General features: G+C 38.8%; 1 protein-coding gene across 4 annotated transcripts in view; it reads left to right on the forward strand.

Moving 5' to 3' along the window:
* Window positions 1–23,331, forward strand: part of SFXN1 (sideroflexin 1) — a 45,261-nt gene that overhangs the window by 9,090 nt on the left and 12,840 nt on the right. For all 4 annotated transcript variants that reach the window (XM_057540498.1, XM_057540499.1, XM_007190325.3 and 1 more), the window contains exons 2-7: window positions 5,928–6,100; window positions 17,165–17,335; window positions 18,047–18,145; window positions 19,687–19,762; window positions 20,355–20,440; window positions 21,362–21,489. In XM_057540498.1, the coding sequence (XP_057396481.1) occupies window positions 5,937–6,100; window positions 17,165–17,335; window positions 18,047–18,145; window positions 19,687–19,762; window positions 20,355–20,440; window positions 21,362–21,489 (724 nt within the window). In that variant the 5' untranslated portion in view covers window positions 5,928–5,936. The remainder of the gene's footprint in view (window positions 1–5,927; window positions 6,101–17,164; window positions 17,336–18,046; window positions 18,146–19,686; window positions 19,763–20,354; window positions 20,441–21,361; window positions 21,490–23,331) is intronic.

Genomic DNA, 23,331 nt, shown 5'->3' on the forward strand with positions numbered 1-23,331 from the left:
GCTTTACACCAGAAACTAATGCAACATTGTAAATCAACTGTACTTCAATTAAAAACAAAAAAGAGACTTTGTGAGGCCTCCACAGCATTCTTCTCACGTATACTATGGAGGCATCAAAGGGTTAGCGTAGCACAGAGCTTTGTGGTGTGAGTAGAGCTGTTTTTATTTAAAGGAAAAAAGGAGGGCTTCAAAGATACCAATTCTGTGCAGACATTAATTGCTGTACTTTGGCGGCGGGGAGGGGAATAGCTAACAGAGAGTAATAGAGTAGAAAGAGTGAACTTTCTGACTAGTGCTCAGGAGTCCAGTCTGGCTTTGCGTCCTCGTCCACTGCCTTCTGCCACCAGCACCAGGAGCACACCCTGGACAAGTTATTTCCCCCCTCTGTGCCTCTGTTTCCTATATGATGAGAACATTGGGTGGATTATTTTTAAGATCCTCTCCAGCTCTTATGCAGTAGAACATTTTTATTTTATGAAGCACCATGTTGTAAAACCAGATCATGTTTTCAACAGCTTGACCTAAAGTTTGCCCTACATTTAACAAATTGGAGATGGTTTGTTATTAAGAACTAGAATTCTATGCAAGCTACATTTTAATTTTTTGTTCGTGCTATTGTTATATATATTAAGTGTGAAGGGGAAATAGTGAGAATTATACTTCAAAAGGAAGATAGATTGCTTGGTACTCACTTTTATGAGAAAAAATCAGTATCAGATATCCACTGGGAAGCATTGCAGATTGCTCAGGCCTGGGGGAAGGCATAGGCAGCACAGAGAAAGATGCAGGGAAGGAAACAGCTCCCAGCTTCATGTAGAGTCACAGCCTGGTGCCCACAGAGCTGGAGCTCCAGACCCAGAGCGCCTGCAGAATCACATGCCCAGCCTTATGTTAGACCTTCTAGGTCTGAATCTCTAGAAGGGGGATAGTATTTGTCTTTTTCAGAAGCTCTCCAGGTGATTTCAATGCGTTCTGTTGGTTAGGAATCACCAGTCTGTGCCAGTGACTTTGCAGGAATAAACAGTGCCCCAAAGAGGGGGCATTTAATGTGCTGTGCATTCACTCCCTACTTGCCATCACCATTGCTAAGAATTTTTAGAATTTGCCAAGATAACCATCTTTGCAGTGTTCCCATTCCCTAGATGGCCCTTCAGGAGTTGTATCCCCCTCTTCACTAGCCCAAGATGGGAGAAACCAACTACCAAGGTGTTCTTCCTTTTGGCCGATGGGACTACCAATAGACTCACTTCACCTGTCCTCCAGGACACCACACTCTGCTGAGTTCCTACCCACTGGTCACTCTTTCTCAGCCTCCTTTGCTATAACTTAGTCTTTCCTGACCTCTTAACATTGGAGGTCCTGGATCTCTTCTCTGTTTACGTTCACATGCCTGTTGCTCTCCCATTGCATGAGTTTCAGTCGTCTCTGCTCACAGATGAAGATCTGCAGACGAAATCTCTCCTCTGAACTCTGGACTCTTGTATGCAACTGCCTCCTGGACATCTCCACTTGGAAGTCCCCTAGGCATCACAAACTCCATCCATCCAAACCTGAACTTGCTGTTTGATCCCTGACACCGGCTCCTCCTCCAGTCAAACATCTTAGGAGTCATGCCTTTTCTTTCTCTCACACCCCACACCCAAGATTTCAGGAAATCCTGTTGGCTCCATCAACAAAATATCCAGAACGTCAGCACTTCTTGCCCCTCCTTGCTACCACCTGCGCCACCATCAGCCCTCTCCTGGATGCCTGCAGGAGCTTTACAATTGCTCTTCCTGCCTCCACTCTTATAGCCCCACTGCGTTCTCCACACAGCAGCCAGAGAGATCCTTTTCAGTTGTAAGTCAGATCATTTTAGTCCTCTGATTGGAACCCACCAATGACTCCCATTTCCCTCAGGGTAAAATGCAAAGTCCTCACGGTGGCCACGAGGAACCAAACAGTGTGATTCCAACTAAACCCCTCCCCATACCTCTCTGACCCCTCATCTCCTGTCTCCTTCCCTCTTCCTCTCTCCACCCCAGTTGCATGCCTTCTTGCTGTTCTTTGAAGACACCTGCTTCAGGGTCTTTGCAATGTCTGTTCCCTCTCCCTGAAATGCTGTTCCCCTGGATACGCACATGATTCAGTTCCTTACTTCTTTTTGATCTTGCTCCATTGTTATTTTCTCAATGAGGCCTACCCCGACTGCCCTGTTTAAAAATACAGTCTGTCCTCATGATGCTTTCCATTGTGATTTTTCCCCAAACCATTTATCACCTTCTAACATAGTGGATACTTGGCTTACCTTGTTTATTGTCTGTCTGCCCTTCCATTGCCAACACCCAACATCAGCTCCACCAAGGCAGGAACTTTTGTCTTTTGTTCACTGATTTAGCCCAAGAATCTGTCACATGGTGGGTGCCCAGTCAGTGAACACTAAAGGTAGGAGCACTTTCTAGACCTTAAAGGAAAAACAAAGCTAAAAGTTTTGTCCTGGTCAGAATTTCATCTGTTCTGTATTTAATCTGTGATCTACTAGAGGGTAGGAATTATACCTTCTAGTGGTCCATTCAAAAACAGAAGTGAATTAGACCAGATTATCTGTCTTTTCTAGTTACATGATTATATGTAGCATTTATTTGGTGACGTTTAAGTATAGAAACAAATTGTGGTCTATGCACCTAAGTGTAAATTCAAATTATGACCCTTGGACGAGGCCAGTGTCCTCATATTGGGGAAAATATAGAAATTGGGGGTAAGCATTTAGGAACTTTCATAACAATATGATAGAGTTCTAGTATATCTGCTGAACCTAATAATAAAAAATGGGGGCTTTTATATGTGTCCCACTTTTTTATTTCATTTTTTCAAAATTGATTTTTAATATAGTTTACAAAAGTATTGGTTCATGATGGGACTGGAAATTAGAACAACCAAAGCAGGTCCTTCACCGCACATAGTTCAAGAGGCACTAATCAAATGGATGCCAGGGCTGACTTAGGAAGCTGGAGTAAAAAAAAAAGCTTGAAACCTTCTGGACCTTTATGAATCGTCTCATAGATCTTCAGATTGTCCTCTCCTGTAGTGATTTTCAACTTTTTTCTTTTTTGCTTTTTCTTCCCCCCCGCAAGCATTAGAGCCCTCCCTTTAAATGATCATTGCCATAAATCCCAGATGTAGAGAGCAGATGAAAGCAGACCTGCTCTAGTTGACTATAAACTCAGGGGCTCAGAACCCACCTGCTTGAATGCCCTCCACTCCGTGCAGGTCACTAACATGCCTCAGCAGAGCCCTAGGTCCCTGCACACAAGTCTGAAAACTGTTCTTCTGGATGGGAATTAGAGTTTTTGTTTTACTTTTTGTATGTTTTATAAATAATACATTTGATACATTCTTATTCAAAATTGAGACATTTCTTCATACAATGACACAGCTCTTTGAAGTGCATTATATCCTTACATCCCTGGACTTGACATTCATGACTTAGAGGTGTCCTAATTTGAAATTCAGACACTTCTCTTATCATAGCCCAGCTGACTGAAAACCAGCAGGGACAAACCTTAGTTAAACAAAGTCATGTGTATTTCAATCAGGGAGACTACACACTGGAGGAACTGGGAGTGTCTCACCAACAAAGGAAAAGATAGGTCTTTCAGAGCATCTTGGAGAATGGTGGAACTTAGGGAAGTTTAAGGAAGCAATATTTTGATTGGCTCAAAGCAGGGCTGGGTGTAAAGATCTGAAATGTGAAGTAGCCCATGACCTGGAAACTACAAAGTTTCCTTGGAAACTTCAGAGTTAAGAAAGACATGGAAGGGACTTACCTGGTGGCGCAGTGGTTAAGAATCCTCCTGCCAATGCAGGGGACACAAGTTCAAGCCCTGGTCCGGGAAGATCCCACATGCTGTGGAGCAACTAAGCCCGTGTGCCACAACTACTGAGCCTGTGCTCTAGAGCCCGCAAGGCACAACTGCTGAGCCTGCCTGCCACAACTGCTGAAGCCCATGCACGGAGAACCCGTGCTCCGCAACAAAGAGAAGCCACCACAATGAGAAGCCCACGCACCACAAGGAAGAGTAGCCCCCGCTCGCCACAACTAGAGAAAGCCTGCGTGCAGCTACGAAAGCCCAACGCAGCCAAAAAAATAATAATAATAAATTATTTTTTTTAAAAAAGAAAAAAGACATGGAATGTTGTGTCCAGAAACTCCCTAATCTGAAACTCTGCACCTGGGCTGGAAATCCAGGCTCCTTTTCTGTGTCAAAAGTGGGATGATTCACTCTTCCTAGTATGATTTCAAACAGCGAAGTTTCTGACAGTCTGTGATTGTGGAGAACAAGGTTTCTCAATGAGATAAGAAAGCAGTGGTCACCCAAAGAAGGGGGTTGTTATGACACCTTTTAGCTTCAGTGTGGCCTTGGGAGAAATATGGTTTCCTGTCAGCTTTGCAGCTGACTTTATCTGTGTTTGTCATCCCAGCCTGCTTTATGAATAATGGGGCTGATTTTTACTTTCTTACTCTCACTGACTAGCTGTCTTACATATACTAGATTCCTCACATCTCTGGGCCTAACATGCTTGATTTTGATCCAGTGGGCCGTGAAATGTGTTAATTTGAGATTCTGATAAAGTTCAAATGACAGGCATCTGCACTTGACATCTTAACACACCTATGATCTAGTGAAGCACTGAAAAATAACTTAATGAAAAATACCTGGAAAAGAAAGCCACTATAAGAACCAATATTAGAAATATAGAAAGAGGAAAGAGGTATGAGAAAGCAATGGTTTGAAGCCTTAATAGTGATAAGATCCTTTGACCTGCTAATATCACATAGATCTAGTTTAAGGAAGTCACCAGTTGTGAGGAAAAAAATTAATAGACAAGGATACAGCATTATTTTTCATGGTGAAAAACTGAAAATAACATAAAGGTTGAAGGTGTTGCTAAATACCTGAAATGAATATTTAGTGCCATAGGGAGTGCTCATGAAATAAGTACAGCAGGAAACAATCAGGATATTAAAATACAGAGTATGATATCAACTTTATTTTTTTAGTTAGAGGGTAATATGTGTAGAAAATATCTGCAAGGAAATATATCAAAACATCAACAATGGTTATTTCAGCATGACTAAATTATAGCAGATTTTGTTTCTTTATTCTTTATTTTCTACAATAAGCTTATATTATTCAAAATACTACAATAAGCATGTATTACAGCAATACAAAGCAGCTCTAAAAATAAGCATATATTACTCAGGGAAAGAAACTAGTTACTTTAGAAAAAAGTAATGGTTCTTAGCCAGAAAATAAGTATTTTATGAGGAAAATTATATGCTCTTATGTTATTACTATTTTTGGGGTTGTCAAAATGTGTTTTTCCCACTATGACTCTGTTATATTGAGGAGAATAATTTTTCGTTTTTGATTGGTGGTTTATACGCTGAATACGGCTGAATGAACCTGAATCTTTTTTTAATTGTAGAATTTTTAGCATGTAAGCCTTTTTGCATAATTAGTCACTTCTAGTTGTAGGAAAAACAAATTTAGTAAACCAGAATGCCGCAGTAGTTTGACGTTGGTTCTTTCATCCAGAAAAAGTGTTTCAGACTTCAGACCCTATTATTGTTGATGTTATTTTTAACTTTTTATATTTTTATTTTTTTCTGAAGAATAGATTTCCAAAGTAAGGGATGATGAAATACTATGTCCTTATAAAAAGAACTATGTGGGAAATTATTGAAATTTGGTTAAGATAAATTGAGATTTACAGACAAATTTAGCTTTGGATTTAAATAGCCTTTCTGCCATTTATAGCAAAATTATTTTCATAAATAAGAATGTACATAACTCTTTATTTGAAGATTGGTGTGACTACAAAATTTCTAAATGTGTAGTGACTTTGTAAGTCTTAACTAGGCCTGTCCTTTTGACCCTCTACAGTCCAGGACAATGTCTGGAGAACTTCCACCAAACATTAACATCAAGGAACCTCGATGGGATCAAAGCACTTTCATTGGACGAGCCAATCATTTCTTCACTGTAACTGATCCCAGGAATATTCTGTTAACCAACGAACAACTAGAGGATGCAAGGAAAGTAGTGCATGATTACAGGTAACATTAACAAGTATGCTTTGGGGCTTAATATATTAATAGATCATCATGTTAGCCTATTGTCTTTAAACCTTCCCTTAGTGATTTTTCAACATTTTTTTTGCAATTGAATCCTTTTTATAAAAAATAAAAATAAAAATGTAAGAAATAGGAAGACGTGTTCCATTCCCCATTGTTGACCCTTAACACAGATATCCAGGGTTCGTAGTAACCTGAAAATAAGCCAGCTGTCCCTCCAACTCATAGGTGCCAATCCGTGAGGTCCCCTTTCTACAGCCCTGTCTTCTGCTCGCCAATACAGCCACACCTGCATCCACAACCTTCTGTCTCCAGATGGAGACTGCATCTTACAAAAAGCAAGTCTTCAAGAATTAGGGTAGGTTGTTCGCTTCTTCTCAGATTAAGCCCCAGTGAATAAACCCCACATATAGTAGCTCAGATGGGAAGGATGCTGGTGGCACAGTTTGTAGGTTTGGGATGGACTCCGTCAGTTCAAAGAGCCAGGCATGAGGTGAGAGAAGAGACATGCTCTAAGGCAATGGTCACAACTTTCTTTTTTTTTTAAATTCATTTAATCTTTTAATACAATTTTTAAAAGTTACACTCTGTTCACAGTTACTACAAAATATTGGCTATATTCCCCGTGTTGTACAGTACATCCTTGAGCCTATCTTACATCCAGTAGTTTGTACCTCCCACTCCCCCACCCCTATGTTGCCCCGCCACACTAGTAACCGCTAGTTTGTTCTCTATGTCTGTGAGCCTGTGTCTTTTTTGTTATATTCACTAGTTTGTTGTATATGTATGTACATGTTCCACATATAAGTGATATCATACAGTATTTGTCTTTCTTTGTCTGACTTATTTCACTTAGCATAATGCCCTCCAAGTCCATCCATGTTGCTGCAAATGGCAGAATTTCATTCTTTTTTATGGCTGAGTAGTATTCCTGTGTGTGTGTGTGTGTGTGTGTGTGTGTGTGTATGCATGCCACATCTTCTTTAGCCATTCATCTGTTGATGGACGTGCAGCTTTCTTGATAAAAGACCGTATAAGAAATATTTCAGCCTTCATGGACCACAGAGGATTTCCGTCTTATTCTGCGTGTTCTACCTATTCTTCTTAGTGTCTTGGGGGTTTGTTTGCTTGTTTGTTTGTTTTCTAGGGCTTTTTGTTTGGTTGGTTGTTTTACAATCCTTTAAAAGATGTAAAAATCACTCTTAGCTAGCCAGCCATACAGGCCACAGACAGTAGTTTGCTGACTCCTGCTCTCAGGGAAAGTCAGCCAGAAGCTGAGAATTGGATTAGTGGGAGCTATGAGCCTAAACATGCCAAGAATAACCCATGCAAGGTACGTATTTGACTGTCACATGGGTAGTCAGTGAGGCCACCAAGGGTGGTCTCTAAAGTTTGTTACCAAACACTGAGTCTGGCCAGGTCTTAGCATGCACAGCCGTGCAGAAAAAGGGCTCCCTGAGCAGCAGAACGTCATGGAGCCCTATGAGCAAGTCCTGAGGAACGAGGCAGAGGAAGACAGCAGAAGCGCATTTCAGAATTCCATCAAGTAAATGTTCCATGATTCTGGAACAAAAGCCATAAAAAGAGGAGAGGTGGAGATGTAAAGACAGCTAGAGGAGTTGAAAAGAAGCCATAAAAGAGATTGCAAAGCCCCTAAACTTGTAAGAGCAAAATTAAAATCTTCACTGGAGGCAGTGGTGGAGAAGTAATGACATCAATGGTACCGAGAAAAAGTGGAAACAGAGATACTGGGGATAAACCTGAGTCACTCTCCAAGGATGAAGATCTGAGGTCGGCACACTTTTTCTGCAAAGGGCCAGATGGTAAATATTTTCAGCTGTGCAGGCCCTACAGTCTCATTCTGTGTTGTTTTGCTTGTTCACCACCCTTTAAAAATGGAAAAACCATTCTTAGCGCACCAGCCATTCAGAAGTAGGTGTGGGCTGTAGTTTGTCAACTCCTGATATAGATGAAAAGGTGAGAGTGTGAAAAGGATTATATTTCAGGGGACTAGAGGATGGAGAGTGAAGATATAATTTATTGATGCTTCTCAAGGGGAAACTAGAAAAATGCGAAAGAGGTCATAGTAAGTAGATAAAAGAATTCTCCTATAGTGAGGACAAATATCCACAAATTAGGCTCACCCTGTTTCAGGCAAAGAGACCCACATATGGAGATTTTTTTCTTTTTCCTACAAAGCAACTTTTTAAAATTTCATAAGCATTCGAACAGAGAAAAAAGTCATTAAAAAAGAACAAATGACAGAGAAGTCTCAATCTTCTTATCTATGCACTGAGCGCCAGAGGACAGTAAAGGAATGTGTGCTGAGTTTCCAGGAGAAAGCATGTAACCCAGGAATTTTATACCAGAGTGACTCTGTTTACAGAGGCAACAGAAAAATACATAACAACATCAAAAATAAACTCCTCATAAATCCTTCTTGAGAGGTCAGGAGATGAAGCAAAATTGAGTTCAAAAATAAGAAATCCATAGTATGTTGTGATTCCTCAAACAATTCAAAATGGAATTACCATATGATCCAGCCATTCTACTTCTGAGTATATACCCAAAAGAATTGGAAGCAGGGTCTTGAACAGATATTTGCACACCCGTGTTCATAGTGGCATTACACATAATAGCCAAAGGTGGAAGCAACCCAAGTGTCCGTGGATGGATGAATGGAAAAATAAAACGTGGTATATTCACACAACAGAATACTATTCAGCCTTAAAAATGAAGGAAATCCTAGCACGTGCTACAACATGGATTAACCTTGAAGACATTATGCTAAGTGAAATAAGCCAGTCACAAGAGGACAAATTATTGTACAATACTACTTATATAATGTGCCTGGAGTAGCCAAGTTCATAGAGACGGAAAATAGAATGGTGGTTGCCAGGGCCTAGGGGGCCGGGGAATCAGGAGTTATTGTTTAATGAATACAGTCTCAGTTGGGGATGATGAAAACATTCTGGAGATAGATGGATGATGGCAACAGTTGGACAATAACATGAATATGCTTAGTACCACAAAACTGTACAGGTAAAAATGGTTGAGATGGTAAACTTTATGTTATATATTGTATTACAGTAAAAAAAAAAAGTAAGAAAGCTGTAATATAAATAGACTAGTGACGAATGTCGAAACTGTTAAAATAGAAATAGTTGTTGCATTTCTAGTTATAAAGCATTGTATAGGCAAAAAGAAATTTTAAGTGTTTTGTAAAAAATAGTAATAGCTATCTGAATCTAAAGCCCTAGATTGCAGTATCAAAAAAAAAGTTTTTTAATAAAAAGAAAAAACAGGAAGAGGAGGAATTAAAAGTATACCAAATATTTATCTTAAATAGGAGGTGGGCTCAAAAGTATATATGGTTTGGCTCTTTACCATGTTAGAGAAACGTAGAATGGTTTTGAGAATCTTAATGGTAACCACTAGTCAAGTTAAATCTTAGTATATATCTTCTAAAACCCCAAAGGCATAAAAACAAAGACAGTGTAATAAGTGTAACTAAAGGTAAAACCAAAAAACTGTCATAGAAGCTTTTAAAATAACGTAAAACAAGATGGAGGAGGCCAGACAGCTTAGTAATAACAGTATGTGTAAAAGGGATTAAAACCCTCTATTAAAATCAGAGACTTTAAAATTGTGTAAAAACACTTTAAAAGCTCAACAGTGACATGGCATCCCAATTAGAATGCATGAGGGTTGCTAGCTACATGACTAATCTCTGTATGAGTTCGTTGTGCATGGAAAAATACAATGCCTTCCTCCAAGAATCGCTGAGCACCTCACCTTTTCTCTTCACCTTTTAAGGAATATAAAACCCTTAAAGTCTGTGTCGTAAATTGCTTCACTGGGGATTAGGGGTAATGCTGCTTTTATCATGTCTGCTTTTATATTCATTATATATCTATATCTATATATCTATATCTATATCTATATCTATATCTTTATCTATATATTCATCAGTAAAACCAATTGGTGAATTAATGGATAAGAAATACCCCAGAGTTCTCCCCCTACCCACTAAGAGACAAATTAGCTGTGCACTCTCAGAGGAGAATAGCTCAAAGGGTTAGTTGGAGTCAAGGAAGTATCATGTACAGTGTACCTTCAAGGAATATGAATACCAATAATCTATAGTCCTCGTGAGATACCAACATGCTATTTTAGTATGAATCCAAAGGGAGGTAATAAAAATGGCTAACATTACAAAGCAGGATGAAGGTAACTGCAAATAAAAAGGAAGCTGTATGAAAATCAGACAAAATTCAGGGCGAATAGATCAGAAAAATTTGATATTTATAAAATGACCATGTTCAGTATTCATGAACTAGTTAATTTTACATCAAAATATACAAAGAAAAGACTGTTAGAAATACAGACAGAACTTAATTAATCACATCAGAATTGTTCAGTACTTTAACTGTACAAAAAGAAAAACCAAAAGTAAAATTACAAAGTAGAAATAATGAGAAAATTAATATGAAAACTTAAAGGATTGTGCCAAAATTGTACTCTGAGTGGAAGTTTATAGTTTTACATGTCTCTCTGATTAAATGTTAAAGGCTTACAACAAATGAACTGAGACTTCAGCTTAAGAAATTAAAGAACAGCACAAAATAATAAAAAGAAAATAGCAATAGCACATGCTGTGTAATGATACTGCCTGAATCACTTCATGTGCATTCGTTTAAGCCTCAACAGCCCTTGAAGGTAGGTGCTCTCGTTATGCCCATTTTTCAGATGAAAGAACTAAGGCAGAAAAGTCAAAGTCCTGCTACTGTTAAGTGGCAGAGCCAGCAGAGAAACTCAGACAGTCTGACTCCAGAGTTCATGCTGTTAACCACTATATAGACTGTTTTTCAAAGAAAACAGAGAGAAGGTCATTTTTTTAAGGTCAGAAATTAACAGAATTGAAAAACACATGAAAACCTGGTTCTCTGATAAGCCCAGAGAAATATAAGCCTCTGGCACGTCTAATGAATATAAAATAAATAAATAAAACTCAAAATATGTAACAAGAGGATAAGAAAGTTGCCTGTGAGAAATAGAAATATAAAAGTGAAGAGGATTCCCTGGTGGCACAGTGGTTAAGAATCCTCCTGCCAGTGCAGGGGACACGGGTTCGAGCCCTGGTCTGGGAAGATCCCACATGCCACAGAGCAGCTAAGCCTGTGCGCCACAGCTACTGAGCCTGCGCTCTAGAGCCCGCGAGCCACAACTACTGAAACCCGTGCACCTAGAGCCCGTGCTCTGCAACATGAGAAGCCACTGCAATGAGAAGCCCGCGCACCGCAACAAAGAGTAGCCCCCACTCGCCACAACTAGAGGAAGCCCGTGCGCAGCAACGAAGACCCAATGCAGCCAAAAATAAGTTAAATAAATACATTTTTTAAAAAATGAAGCCTACTATGTAGCTTTTTGCTAAAAAATTTAGAAATAAGTGAAATGTTTAGCCTTCTATGAATATATAAATTACCAAAATTGACTCAGTCCAAAATAAGGCAAGGAAAGAGAAAAAAAAGGAACAAGGAAGAGATGAGGCAAACAGAAAACAAAGAGCAAGATGGCAAAATAAATAAATAAAAATAAAACTTTCCCACAAAAATCTCCAAGGCCAATTAGCATCACAGGTGAAAGAAATTATTTCTTCACAGATAGAAACTATATCAATTCCATCACAAACTCTCTCAGAAAATAGAAGAGGGAGAAAGACTTCTTCATCCATTTTATGAGACCACTGATAGCAAAACCAAAGAGATTACAAGACAAAAATTACAAACCAATATCCCTCATAAACATAGACACAAAAAATCCTCAACAAAATTTACAACTTAAATCTAGCCATCTTTATAAGGGATAATACCCAAAATAAGCAGAACCCAAATATGGTTCATCACAAGATTGCAAGGTCATTTTAACATTCGGAAATCACTGTATGAGGAGACTATGACAGAAAAACATACAATCTTCTCAATAGGTGCAGAAAAAGCAGACAAAATCCAACATCCCTTCATGATAAAACTCTCAGCAAACTAGGAATAGAAGGAATAAAGTACATCTAAGAAAAGCCTATAACGAACACCAAACTTAATGATGAAAGAATGAAAACTTTCCCCCTGAGATCAGGAACAAGGCAGGGAGTTCAGCTTTCACTACTTTTATTCAGCATTGGACTAGCATAGCTAGTCCAATAAGAAAAAAAGAGCAACAAAAATAAAAGATGTACAGATAGGAAAGGAATTAAACTCTCTTCATTCACAGAAAACATGATCATCTATATAGAAAGAATCTACCAAAAATGCAAATAGAGTGTGTTTAGCTCAGTCACAAGATATAAGATCAATATACAAAAATCAATTGGGTTTCTGTATAGTAACAATTAACAACTGGAAATTGAAATTTTAAAAATCATTTTCAGTAGCAACAAAAATATTAAATGCCTGATTTCAAGACTTACTGTAAAGCTCAAGTAATCAAAACAGTATAGATATATAGATCAGTGGAACAGTATAGAGAATCCTGAAATAGATTCAAACATATATAGTCAATTGATTTTTAAATAAAGATGTCAGGATAATTCAATAGAGAAAGAATATTCTGTTCAATGAGTGGTTCTGGAAAAAATGGATTTCCACATAAAAAAAGAGTATTAATCTTTAAACAAAATCATAAACATAACTTGAAATGGATGATAGACCTAAATATACAAGCTAACACTGTAAAACTTCTAGAAGAAAGCAAGATAAAATCTGTATGACTTTGGGATAGGCAAAGATTTCTTAGATAAGACATAAGCATGAACAATAAGGGAAAAGATGTGTCTCTCCACTTCGTAAGACACTGTTTAGAAAACAAAAATGCAATTCACAGACTGGAAGAAAATATTTGCAAAACGTATAGCTCATAAAGGACTTATGTCCAGAAGAGATAAAGAATTATTTTCATTCCAACCTAATTTGTTTAAATGGTCAAAAGATTTGAATAGGCTGATGACACTAAACCAAAGAAAATATAGAAATATCAAGTAAGCATATGGAAAGAAGCTGAGCATCATTAGTTGCTAGGGAAATGCAAATTAACACCACAATGAAATATCACCTCACACCTGTCAGAATCAAAGAGACAACAAATAACAACTGTTGGCGAGGATGTGGAGAAAAGGGAACCCTTCTGCCCTTTTAATGGGAATGTAAATTGTTGCAGCCACCTATGGAAAATAGTATGGAGGTTTCTTTAAAAATTAAAAATAGAAGTACCATACGATCCATCAATTCCATTCCTGGGTATTTATTCAAAGAAAACAAAAACACTAATTAGAAAAAGATATATGTACCCCTGTGTTTATTACAGCATTATTTACAATAGCCAAGATATAGAAGCCACATAAGTGCCAATCAATAGATGAATGGATAAGAAGATGTGATATATATAGATATGTAAAACATCTATTACTCAGCCATAAAAAAGAATGAAGTCTTGTCATTTCCACCAACACGGATGGACTTAGGTGTATTATGCTAAGTGAAAATAAGTCAGACAGCGAAAGACAAATACTGTATGATTTTACTTATATGTAGATTCTAAAAAATAAAACAAATGAACATAACAAAACAAAAACAAACTCGTAGATACGGAGAACAAACAGGTGGTTGCCATAGGAAAGGGGGTTGGGGGAAGGAGAGAAATTGGTGAGGGAGATTAAGAGGTACAAACTCCCAATTGCAAAATAAATGAGTCACAGGTATACATGAGACACAGTACAGTGTGGGGATATGTCAATAACTATAATTTTAATATCTTTGTAAGATGACAGATGGTAACTAGACTTATCGTGGTGATCATTTTGAAATGTACAGAAGTACTGAATCACTATGTTGTGTACCAGGAACTAACATAGTGTTGTAGGTCAATTATACTTCAAAAACAAACAAACAGACAAACTCATAGAAAAAGAGATCAGATTTGTGGTTACCAGAGGCGGGGGTTGGGAGAGGGGGAATTGGCTGAAGGCAGTCAGAAGGTATAAGCTACCAGTTATAAAATAAATAAGTACTTGGAATGTGATGTACAACATGATAAATAGAATTAACACTGCTGTACATTATATATGAAAGTTACGAGAGTAAAGTCTGAGTTCGCATCAGCAGGAAAAATATTTCTTTCTATGTCTTTAATTTTGTATCTGTATGAGGTGATGAATGTTCACTAAACTATTGTGCTGATCATTTCATGATGTATGTAAGTCAAGTCATCATGCTGGATACGTTCAACTTAGACAGTGCTGTATGTCAACTATATCTCAACAAAACTGGAAGAAAAGAAAAGAGTATACATTGGAAAGTCTAAAAATAAAAAACAAAACAAAAACCACAATGAGATACCACTTTATACCTACTAGAATGGTTAAAAAGAGAATTGATAAATACCTGTGGTTCATTCATTGAATGGAGTACCACTCAGCAATTAACCGGTCACTGATACAACAAAGATGCATCTGAAAGCACTATGCAAAGTTGAAGAAACCAGACACATAATACTACTCACTCACATGATTCCATTCATGTGAAATTCTCAAAGAGGCAATACTGTAGTGGTAGAAGGCAGATCTGTGGTTGCCAGGAAGTGAGGGAATGACTCCTAAGGGGCCTGAGGGAACTTTTGGGGAGATGAAAATATTCTATACCATGATTCTGAAGGTGGTTACACCACCGTGTACATTTTTCAAAACTCATCAAATTGTATACTTAAATGAATGACTTTTATAATATTTAAATGATACCTTAATAAAGAGATTTAATTTCTTTTAATGTTATGGGAACATAGAAAACAAAAAGAGATGCTTTCCCCTTTGGTAACCATAAGTTTGTTTTCTATTAGACAGTATTTTTCAGTTTCATTCCTAAGAACAATATATACATATATTTTTTAATATATATAAATAAATTAAATACCTGGGAATTAACTTACCCAGAAGTATGAGGCAAGTACAGACTACTGGGCGACATTAAAAGATGCCTTTGAGTAACTGGAGAAATATGTGGTAGGCCTGGATAGAAAGTCTTATTGCTGTAGAGATAGCAGTTCTCTCCAGATTAATATAGTTTTGGTCAAAATACAATTGCGATCCCCTATAAAATTAACAAAATAATTCTAAGAGTTATCTGGAAGAACAAATTACTGGGTGTAGCTAAGGCACTTTTGAGAAAGCAGAAGAAGAGTAGTGGAGGGAAGGACCATTGCTCTACCAGATATTAAAATGGACCCTCAGTTACAATGGTGGGTTTGGCAGCATGAGGTGTAGATGATGGGCACACTGTAGAAAGTCCAGAAATCAAGCCTAACATTCACAAAAGTTCATGATGGTAAATATAGCATGGAAATCTTGGTATTGGAAGGGCAGACCAGCCAACTGGAATCTAAAATTAAGCAATTTCACATATTCATATCTTAAGATAAATTTCAAATAGATTAAAACTGTGCCCCCCCCCAAAAAAACTATTAGGAAAATGCAAAGAAGTATATAGGTGAACATACCTATAATCTTGAAGTGGGTCACGCCTTTCTAGGCAGAAACTTCATTTGTTCCTACCTGACTGCATAATAGTAAAAATTTTCAGGGTGGCAGATAACATAACTAAACAAGATTATCCACATTGTATAAAGAATACAACAGGTTACCTAAATAATAATAATGCCACTGCTGCTGAGGATAAAAAAGAAAAAGACATACTCAAGTAGAGAAAAAGGATAAAAGATATATTTACAGTTTTAATATTTTACATAGCTTTTGTCTCAGCAAATGTACTCATTTCTTTCTAAATAATCTTGGATGTGGGAAAAGTTTTATTTATAAGGATATTTACTTCCTTATCGCTTACCAATGGAAAAGGTTAAAAGCAATTAAAAGGTCCAACAATAGGGGATTGGTATAATTTCTAAGGCTGCCATAACACATTACCACAAACTGAGTGTCTTAATACAACAGAAATTTATTCTCTCACAGTTTCAGACTCTAGAAGTCTGAAATCAAGGTGTTGGCAGGGCCCTGCTCCCTCTGACGGCTCTAGGGCAGAATCCCTCCTTTCCTCTTCCAGCTTCTGGTGGCCCTAGGCTTGTAACTACGTCACTCAAATCTCTGCCTCTGTCATCACATGTCCTTCTTCTTTGTGTAGCTGCACTTGGTCGTATAAAGGCATCAATCATTTGATTTTCTCCCCCCCGCCCCCGCCAATCCAGCATGACCTCATCTTAACTATGTAATTACATCTGCAAAGACCCTGTTTATAAATAAGGTCACATTTTGAGGTTCCAGGTGGACAAGAATTTTAGGGGGGACACTGTTCAACCCAGTACAGATATAGAAGAATATCTAAAGATATAGAGAAATGTTTACAAAATATTATTGAATAAAAAAGGTGATTTGATACAATGCCTTTAAATAAAAACATCATGTATAATAGATCCAAAAAAAGCCTGAAAGGGCATTTACCAAAGCATTGCCAGTTGTGCTAAGTTGGGAAAGGCTTGAATGATTTTAATTGTGTTAATGAATTCCTGTATTTTCTAAATTTCTTGCAATGAATATGTTTCTTTGATAAAGAGGAAAAATAGTGAGCCTTTCTTATCTAGGTTTTCAAACTATAGGTTAAAAATGAATTCACATTCTTGATTGCTACAGCTTTTGTCTAATGAGTTAAAAATATCAGCATTTACAGAGTTCAAAGTACATTTTTAAATGTCATTTAAAACAAAGAATATTTCAAAGTTGAATACTTCCCTATTCTACAAGATGCTTTTGTTTTTCCAAATTATAGACAATTTGAGGTTTATGGGTTTGACATGCTCATTTTAAGTGTTTATTGTCTTTTGTGTTATTAGAATTTCCCTGACTCTGTAATAGTTAGATTTGTCACTCCGTCCAGACACAGATGTTCTAGGTAAACATAAACTCCAGAACATTCTAGCTACATGTCTCTAGAGCACTGGTGAGATATTTGGAATGAACAATTGCCATGTTATTTGTTGCTGTTTTCCTAGGCAAGGAATTGTTCCTCCGGGTCTCACAGAAAATGAGTTATGGAGAGCAAAGTACATCTATGATTCAGCTTTTCATCCCGACACTGGTGAAAAGATGATTTTGATAGGAAGGATGTCAGCTCAGGTTCCAATGAACATGACCATCACAGGTTGTATGATGACATTCTATAGGTGAGTTCTGGCAATGTAACGACAGTTTGTTTGCTTTATATTCCAGAAGCTTAAAGTACATTTTTTTATGTGAGTGGTTTTATCGAAATAAATGTCATTTCATGTGGAGTTTCATTTTGTTGCAACTCTAGGGGGTTGTTTTACCTTTTCCCTCTGTTGAATAGAACTCTCCTTGTTGCCCAAAAGGAGGTTGCATTTCTCCCGAAATCTTAGACCCAAAAGAAAATGAGAAAGAAAATAAAAAGGTCCTCTAAGCAGATTCTGTTTTTAATCCATTCATATGATATAGGTATAAGTATAGGTGTAGGTGTAGACACATAGGCTTATACTTGTAGTGAGGAGGGACCAGAAATAGCCTACAAATGGCTTTTTTCCGTAAGAGAAGGGACCTGACATTAATCACATTAATTGAGTGCCTACTCTTTGCTGGGCTCCCTTACAAATTTAAGAAGTTAGCTCCACCCTCACCCTAACCCTCTGGGTTTGTTGCTATCCATATCTAACGAATGAGGAAACTGAGAATCAGACAAGATAAACATCTGCCCAGCCACACCGGTCCTCGGCCTTTGACCCAGAACACACAGTCCTGGACCCAGCGTTCTCCCTTCTCCAGTCCATCTCCCCTCTGGTTACTGATGCTCACATTGTCCATTCTGCATGGCGGCGAGTTCACAGGCGCTGGTGGGCATGTGATGGGTCGCTCTGTTTCAGGACCACGCCGGCAGTGCTGTTCTGGCAGTGGATCAACCAGTCCTTCAATGCCGTGGTCAATTACACCAACAGAAGTGGAGACGCTCCCCTCACTGTAAAGTAAGACTGGAAGATGTAACTGTCCTCTGCACGTCTCTGGGGTTCATTTGATTCGCTGGTGATGCTCTCCTGGTTAAAAAAGTATATTCGTACAAATTGCTTATATGGTTGGGAATCCTAGGGAGCATATTTTTCAGTAGTGTTTCTTTTCCTCCCTTTCTATGTAGGTAACGATTTTTTGCAGCCTGCCTTTTCAGACGTTATCCGTGCTGTTAGTGGCTCTGGTAGGAGGACACGGCTCCCACACCCTAGGGTGCATCCCCCCCTCGCCCCCGCAGAACACACAGCAGGCAGCTCAGGGCTGGCCTGTGTGAAGTGACACACTGTACCCCCATCCACCCTGTGGGTGTAGACGGATACCAACATCAAAAGTAGCAGAATCAACAGTGTGATCTCTGCAGAAATCCAGGGGAATTTTATACCTGATTTGTCTTTAAGATAGGACGCCTCCGGAACCCAAAAGAAAGTGAATGGATTTAAAATTTTGCCTCCTGTGAAAAGATGTTCAGATAGGCTAAAGTGATTAGTTAACCAAAACTTTGAGCCTAACTTAATGACACTTCAAAGCGTTTTCTTTTTTGTTTTAACTTTTAAATTGCTGTTGACCATCTGTAGTCTTCTATTATCATCCTAGGGAACAAAGAATATTGAAATCTGCAACCCAGCAGTGCTGACCACACCTTCATTTCATCCAATCCTTGAATTAAAATTTATTTTAAAATAAGAGAGAACTGCTGGGGCTTAATTGTATTTTGAGGATGAGACTTTCAGTATTTTTATACCATAAGATGTCATTTTTAGAATGGCAGCACTGCATTTTTACTCTCAGTATGTATAGTGATATTTTGAGAAGTATTTTTTTATTTAAGCAAATATGCTAAAAACATTTAAGCTAATATGCATTTTTCCACATTTGTAGCTTCCTGCACAGTCCCTGCTTCCTTCCCCACCGCCCCACGCATACATATATACATATTCTCTATGTCTACTCGTTTGGCGTGGTAGTTAGGTTCTATGTGAAGAATGCCATTTTTGTATGGGTCTGCTTGCTTTTTCTGTGAATATCTCTACTTGTAGAGTGATGACGAATGTTGTTTTGTGGAATCTCCTTTTTTTAATTTATTTTATTGAAATATAGTTGATTTACAATGTTGTGTTAATTTCTGCTGTACAGCAAAGTGATTCAGTTGCACATATATACATTCTTTTTCATATTCTTTTCCATTATGGCTTATCACGGGATGTTGAATATAGTTCCCTGTGCTATACAGTAGGACCTTGTTGTTTATCCATTCTCTATATAATAGTTTGCATCTGCTAACCCCAAACTCCCAATCCATCCCTCCCCAACCCCGCTCCCCCTTGGCAACCACAAGTCTGTTCTCTATGTCTGTGAATCTGTTTCTGTTTCTTCGATAAGTTCATTTGTGTCATGTTTTATGGAATCTCTATTCTTAATCTTCTTCATTTCTTCCAAAAATGTTGAGCTTGAGTTTTCTGACATACACTTGTTGTTTATGTACTATTTTCCTTCTTTTCAGCGAATTGGGAACAGCTTATGTTTCTGCAACAACAGGTGCTGTAGCAACAGCTCTAGGACTCAATGCGTTAACCAAGGTACTCAGATTCTTATTTCCATAGCAGTAAAGCTTCTTAATTTGTTCTCACCTGCCTGGCTCTAAGTCTCTCTGTTAATTTCTCAAAATAGTTCAAGTCCTATGACTCTCTTATTACAGTCATTATCTTCGACTGCTTTCTTAAAGTATATCTTTCAATTCGTTTGGGAAGGAGTGTCACTAATAACATCTGCCAAGATCCTGGTCTGTACCTGGCACTGTGTATTCAATGCTAAATGCTCACCCACCCATACAGCCCACCAGAGGCTGGATGCCGGGCTGGGTACCTCCAGGCACACCCCTGAAGAGGTAGAGGAGGCAGCATCTGAACCCAAGACTGTGGGACTCCAAAGCCCCTGCTCCATCAGCCACATAAAGCCATCAAAATATCTTGGAAGTCTGCCTTGTCCCAGTATGCCCAGGCTGGAAATAGAAAAATACCTCTAGGAAACCAAGTTTTGAATGTACTCTTGGCCCAAGTTTCTATACAAATAGGACTCTGCATTTGTAGAGGTTTTCAAGAAGAAATAAGTACTTGCATTCAGTACTACAGGAAAAATAAGATCTTGCTTTTGGAATTATCTTTTCTGCAGCATGTCTCTCCGCTCATAGGACGCTTTGTTCCCTTCGCTGCGGTAGCTGCTGCTAATTGCATTAATATTCCGTTAATGAGGCAAAGGTAAGGTTAATGTGCCCTCTTAGAGAGGACTTGTGCTTGACAGTAGGGTCTTATAATAATCTGCCTTGTTGAAACTTAAATAAATTTGTTTTATTTTAATATTTACAGATGAAGTTTTATGAGATCTGGGATCTGCTTCCAAATAATCTGGTTTTGGGGGTGAGGATGGGTCCATTGATGAAACAAGCTCAGCTCTGAGTTGCTGATTATTAAAGCAGGCTGATGGCCCTATGGGGTTTAGAATAGTCTTTCTACCTCTGTATAATAAAAAGTTTAAAAAATAGATCTCAAACTTACGTCTATGCCTAGAAAGCTTCTTCTATAAAATAGGTTTTCCCCCTTCCCCCAAATTTTCTCTTGGGGTTTCAAATAATATTAATCTATATCTTTGGAAGTATTTTTTAGTGCTGGCAAAAATTAAAGGAGAAGAAAAAACGAGAAAAAAGCATTTTGGAACGGATAACGAAAAACAGGGTAACAGTAGGAGCTATAATTGTAGCAGTAGTGACCATAGTTAAATATCCAATAGTTCCGTGTACTTGTGACTCCTATGTCAGTATAGTTAGTTTATTTTTTAATAATTATATCTATCTCTCATTTGGAAAGTTGCTCAAATTTGCACACGAGCTTAGAAATCAGCCTTATCTCTAAGTTAGCGTATTCACCTGTTGAGTCCCTATTGTTATTCAAAATGCTACACCTTTGTTTTTACAAAGTTCACTAGCATTATTTTACTTGTGTGTCTATCACACGAGGATTAAGCATGTTTGTGGTTTTAAAAATAGACTTATTAGTGCCAAAAATGACACTGGAGTGGATTTTTGGATTAAGTAGGGACTCGGGCTTTCACAGCTTCAGTACTGTTTCCAGCCATTCCGCGAAGGCACCTGTGAACTTCTTTGCCCGTGTCTTGCTCTCTAGGGAACTCAAAGTTGGCATTCCTGTCACAGATGAAAACGGGAACCGCCTGGGCGAGTCGGCAAATGCTGCCAAACAAGCCATCACACAAGTAGTCGTCTCCAGGATCCTCATGGCAGCCCCCGGCATGGGTGAGTAGAACTTTGCCATCCATTCATTTATTCGGTACGTTTCAATCAAACAAGCGTTGGTGCACCAGTGAGCAATAACCACAAAGGATCCCTTCCCTTGGTGGAACTTACTTTCTGGCAGGGGAGGCAGAAAACTAACAAAAATAAGTAAAATATGAATATGTGAGATGGTTATAGAGCTAAGGGGGAGAAAAAAGGGTTGGGGATCTTGGGGTGGAAGTGCTATCGAACATAAGTCCGTGTGCCCGACATATAGTGAGGCCAAACGATACCAAAATGTCGGAGTTTGGAGCAAAGAAAGGTTTATGGCAGGGCCATGCAAGGACAACGGGTGGCTCATGCCCCCAGAAACCCCCGAAGAGTTTCAGCAAAGCATGTTGAAAGGCCAGGTGAGGGAGGTGGGGCACAGGGTGTGTGATCAACTCATGCACAATTCTCTGATTGGTTGATGGCGAGGCAACAGGACAGTTAACATTATCAATCCTTAGGCACCAGAAGGTCTGGGGACTACGTGGTCATGATCATCAAGTAGTTAATTTCTTCCATTTGGTGGTGGTTTTTAGCATCTGAAAAACTCGGGAAATATCCATGAGGTACTGTTAGCTGGGTACTTCAGAGAGGAGATGCAGCAGAGGATATGGGGAAGGGGTCTGTCCCAGGAAGACCGCATGGGGTCCTGCTCGGTTACAGAAGTAGACTGGACAGGTGGGAGGGAGGGAGCCAAGTGGTTCCAGGGTTGAATATTCTGGGCAGATGGAACAGCAGGAGAGCAGGGAGCTATGCCCGGTGTGATGGAAGCATCACAGGAGGCAGGTGCAGCGGGAGGAGAGAGAAGGGGGTGGGAACAGTAGAAAGGAGTAGACGAGGCCCCAGTGGGCACAACGCAGATGGCCCTGCAAGCGTTTGGAGCCCTGGCTTTTAGTCTGTGGGGTAGGAGGCCATGGAGGGTTTCGAGCACAGGAGTGGTAATAATAATCCGGCTTAGTTTTAACTGAGTGACTCAGGGTCCTGCGTTGAGAGTAGGCTGAAGAGGGACCAAGAATGGTGGTTGGAGACTGTTCAGGAAGCTCTTGACTACTGCAGGCAAGAGATTATGGTAGTTGGACCAGGGCAGTGACAGTGAAGGTGATGACAATTTGAAGGAAAAGAATTTGATCTTTGTAAACCTTGAAAAGAAACTTCCAAAAGTTCTTGAATAGGAATAACTTCTACTGAAGATTTATTTGTATCAATTGGAAACCCTTAGAGCACGAACCAAGTTGGGTTAGTTATAGCAGCTATTAATATATGACTCAGTTTTGTCCATAGGGCTTGGACTCAACATGACCAAAAGCAGAAAATCTCCATTGTGATTTACTTGCTCTGAGAATCTCTGGTCCACTCCTAAGGCTTCTTCAGCTACCCTCAGACCAGGGCTCTCGAGAAGGTTCTCAGACTTACTCAGAAACCAGAGGGCCCGGGAGTACATAACTCTTTGCAGAAAAATATAAATATATATTATACAGAGAGAAATGAGTATGTTTACTTTACTTGTCTAAATCAAATGCAAACAGCACTTGGCTATTAACTAAGCTCTCAAAAGAAGCATACTTAATCAAGTGCTGTCAGGTTTTCTCACTAATATTTTTTGTTGTCTTTAAATTCCTTTTGTCACTGGGAAAACTCATCAGCAGGCAAGTAGAAGTGGGCAAAGGAAAGTTGAAGAAAAGGGCATGAAAGAAAACTTTGAGGTGCATTCCAGCTAATTGCACTCCAGCTAATTGGTTATCTGATTTAACCACATTAAGTGATTTAACAAAGAAGCACCTCAGTGCCCTCATGAGACAGCGGTGTGCACCGTAG

Source organism: Balaenoptera acutorostrata, chromosome 2 (genome assembly GCF_949987535.1).
Source record: "Balaenoptera acutorostrata chromosome 2, mBalAcu1.1, whole genome shotgun sequence".
NCBI classification, from domain to species: domain Eukaryota; kingdom Metazoa; phylum Chordata; class Mammalia; order Artiodactyla; family Balaenopteridae; genus Balaenoptera; species Balaenoptera acutorostrata.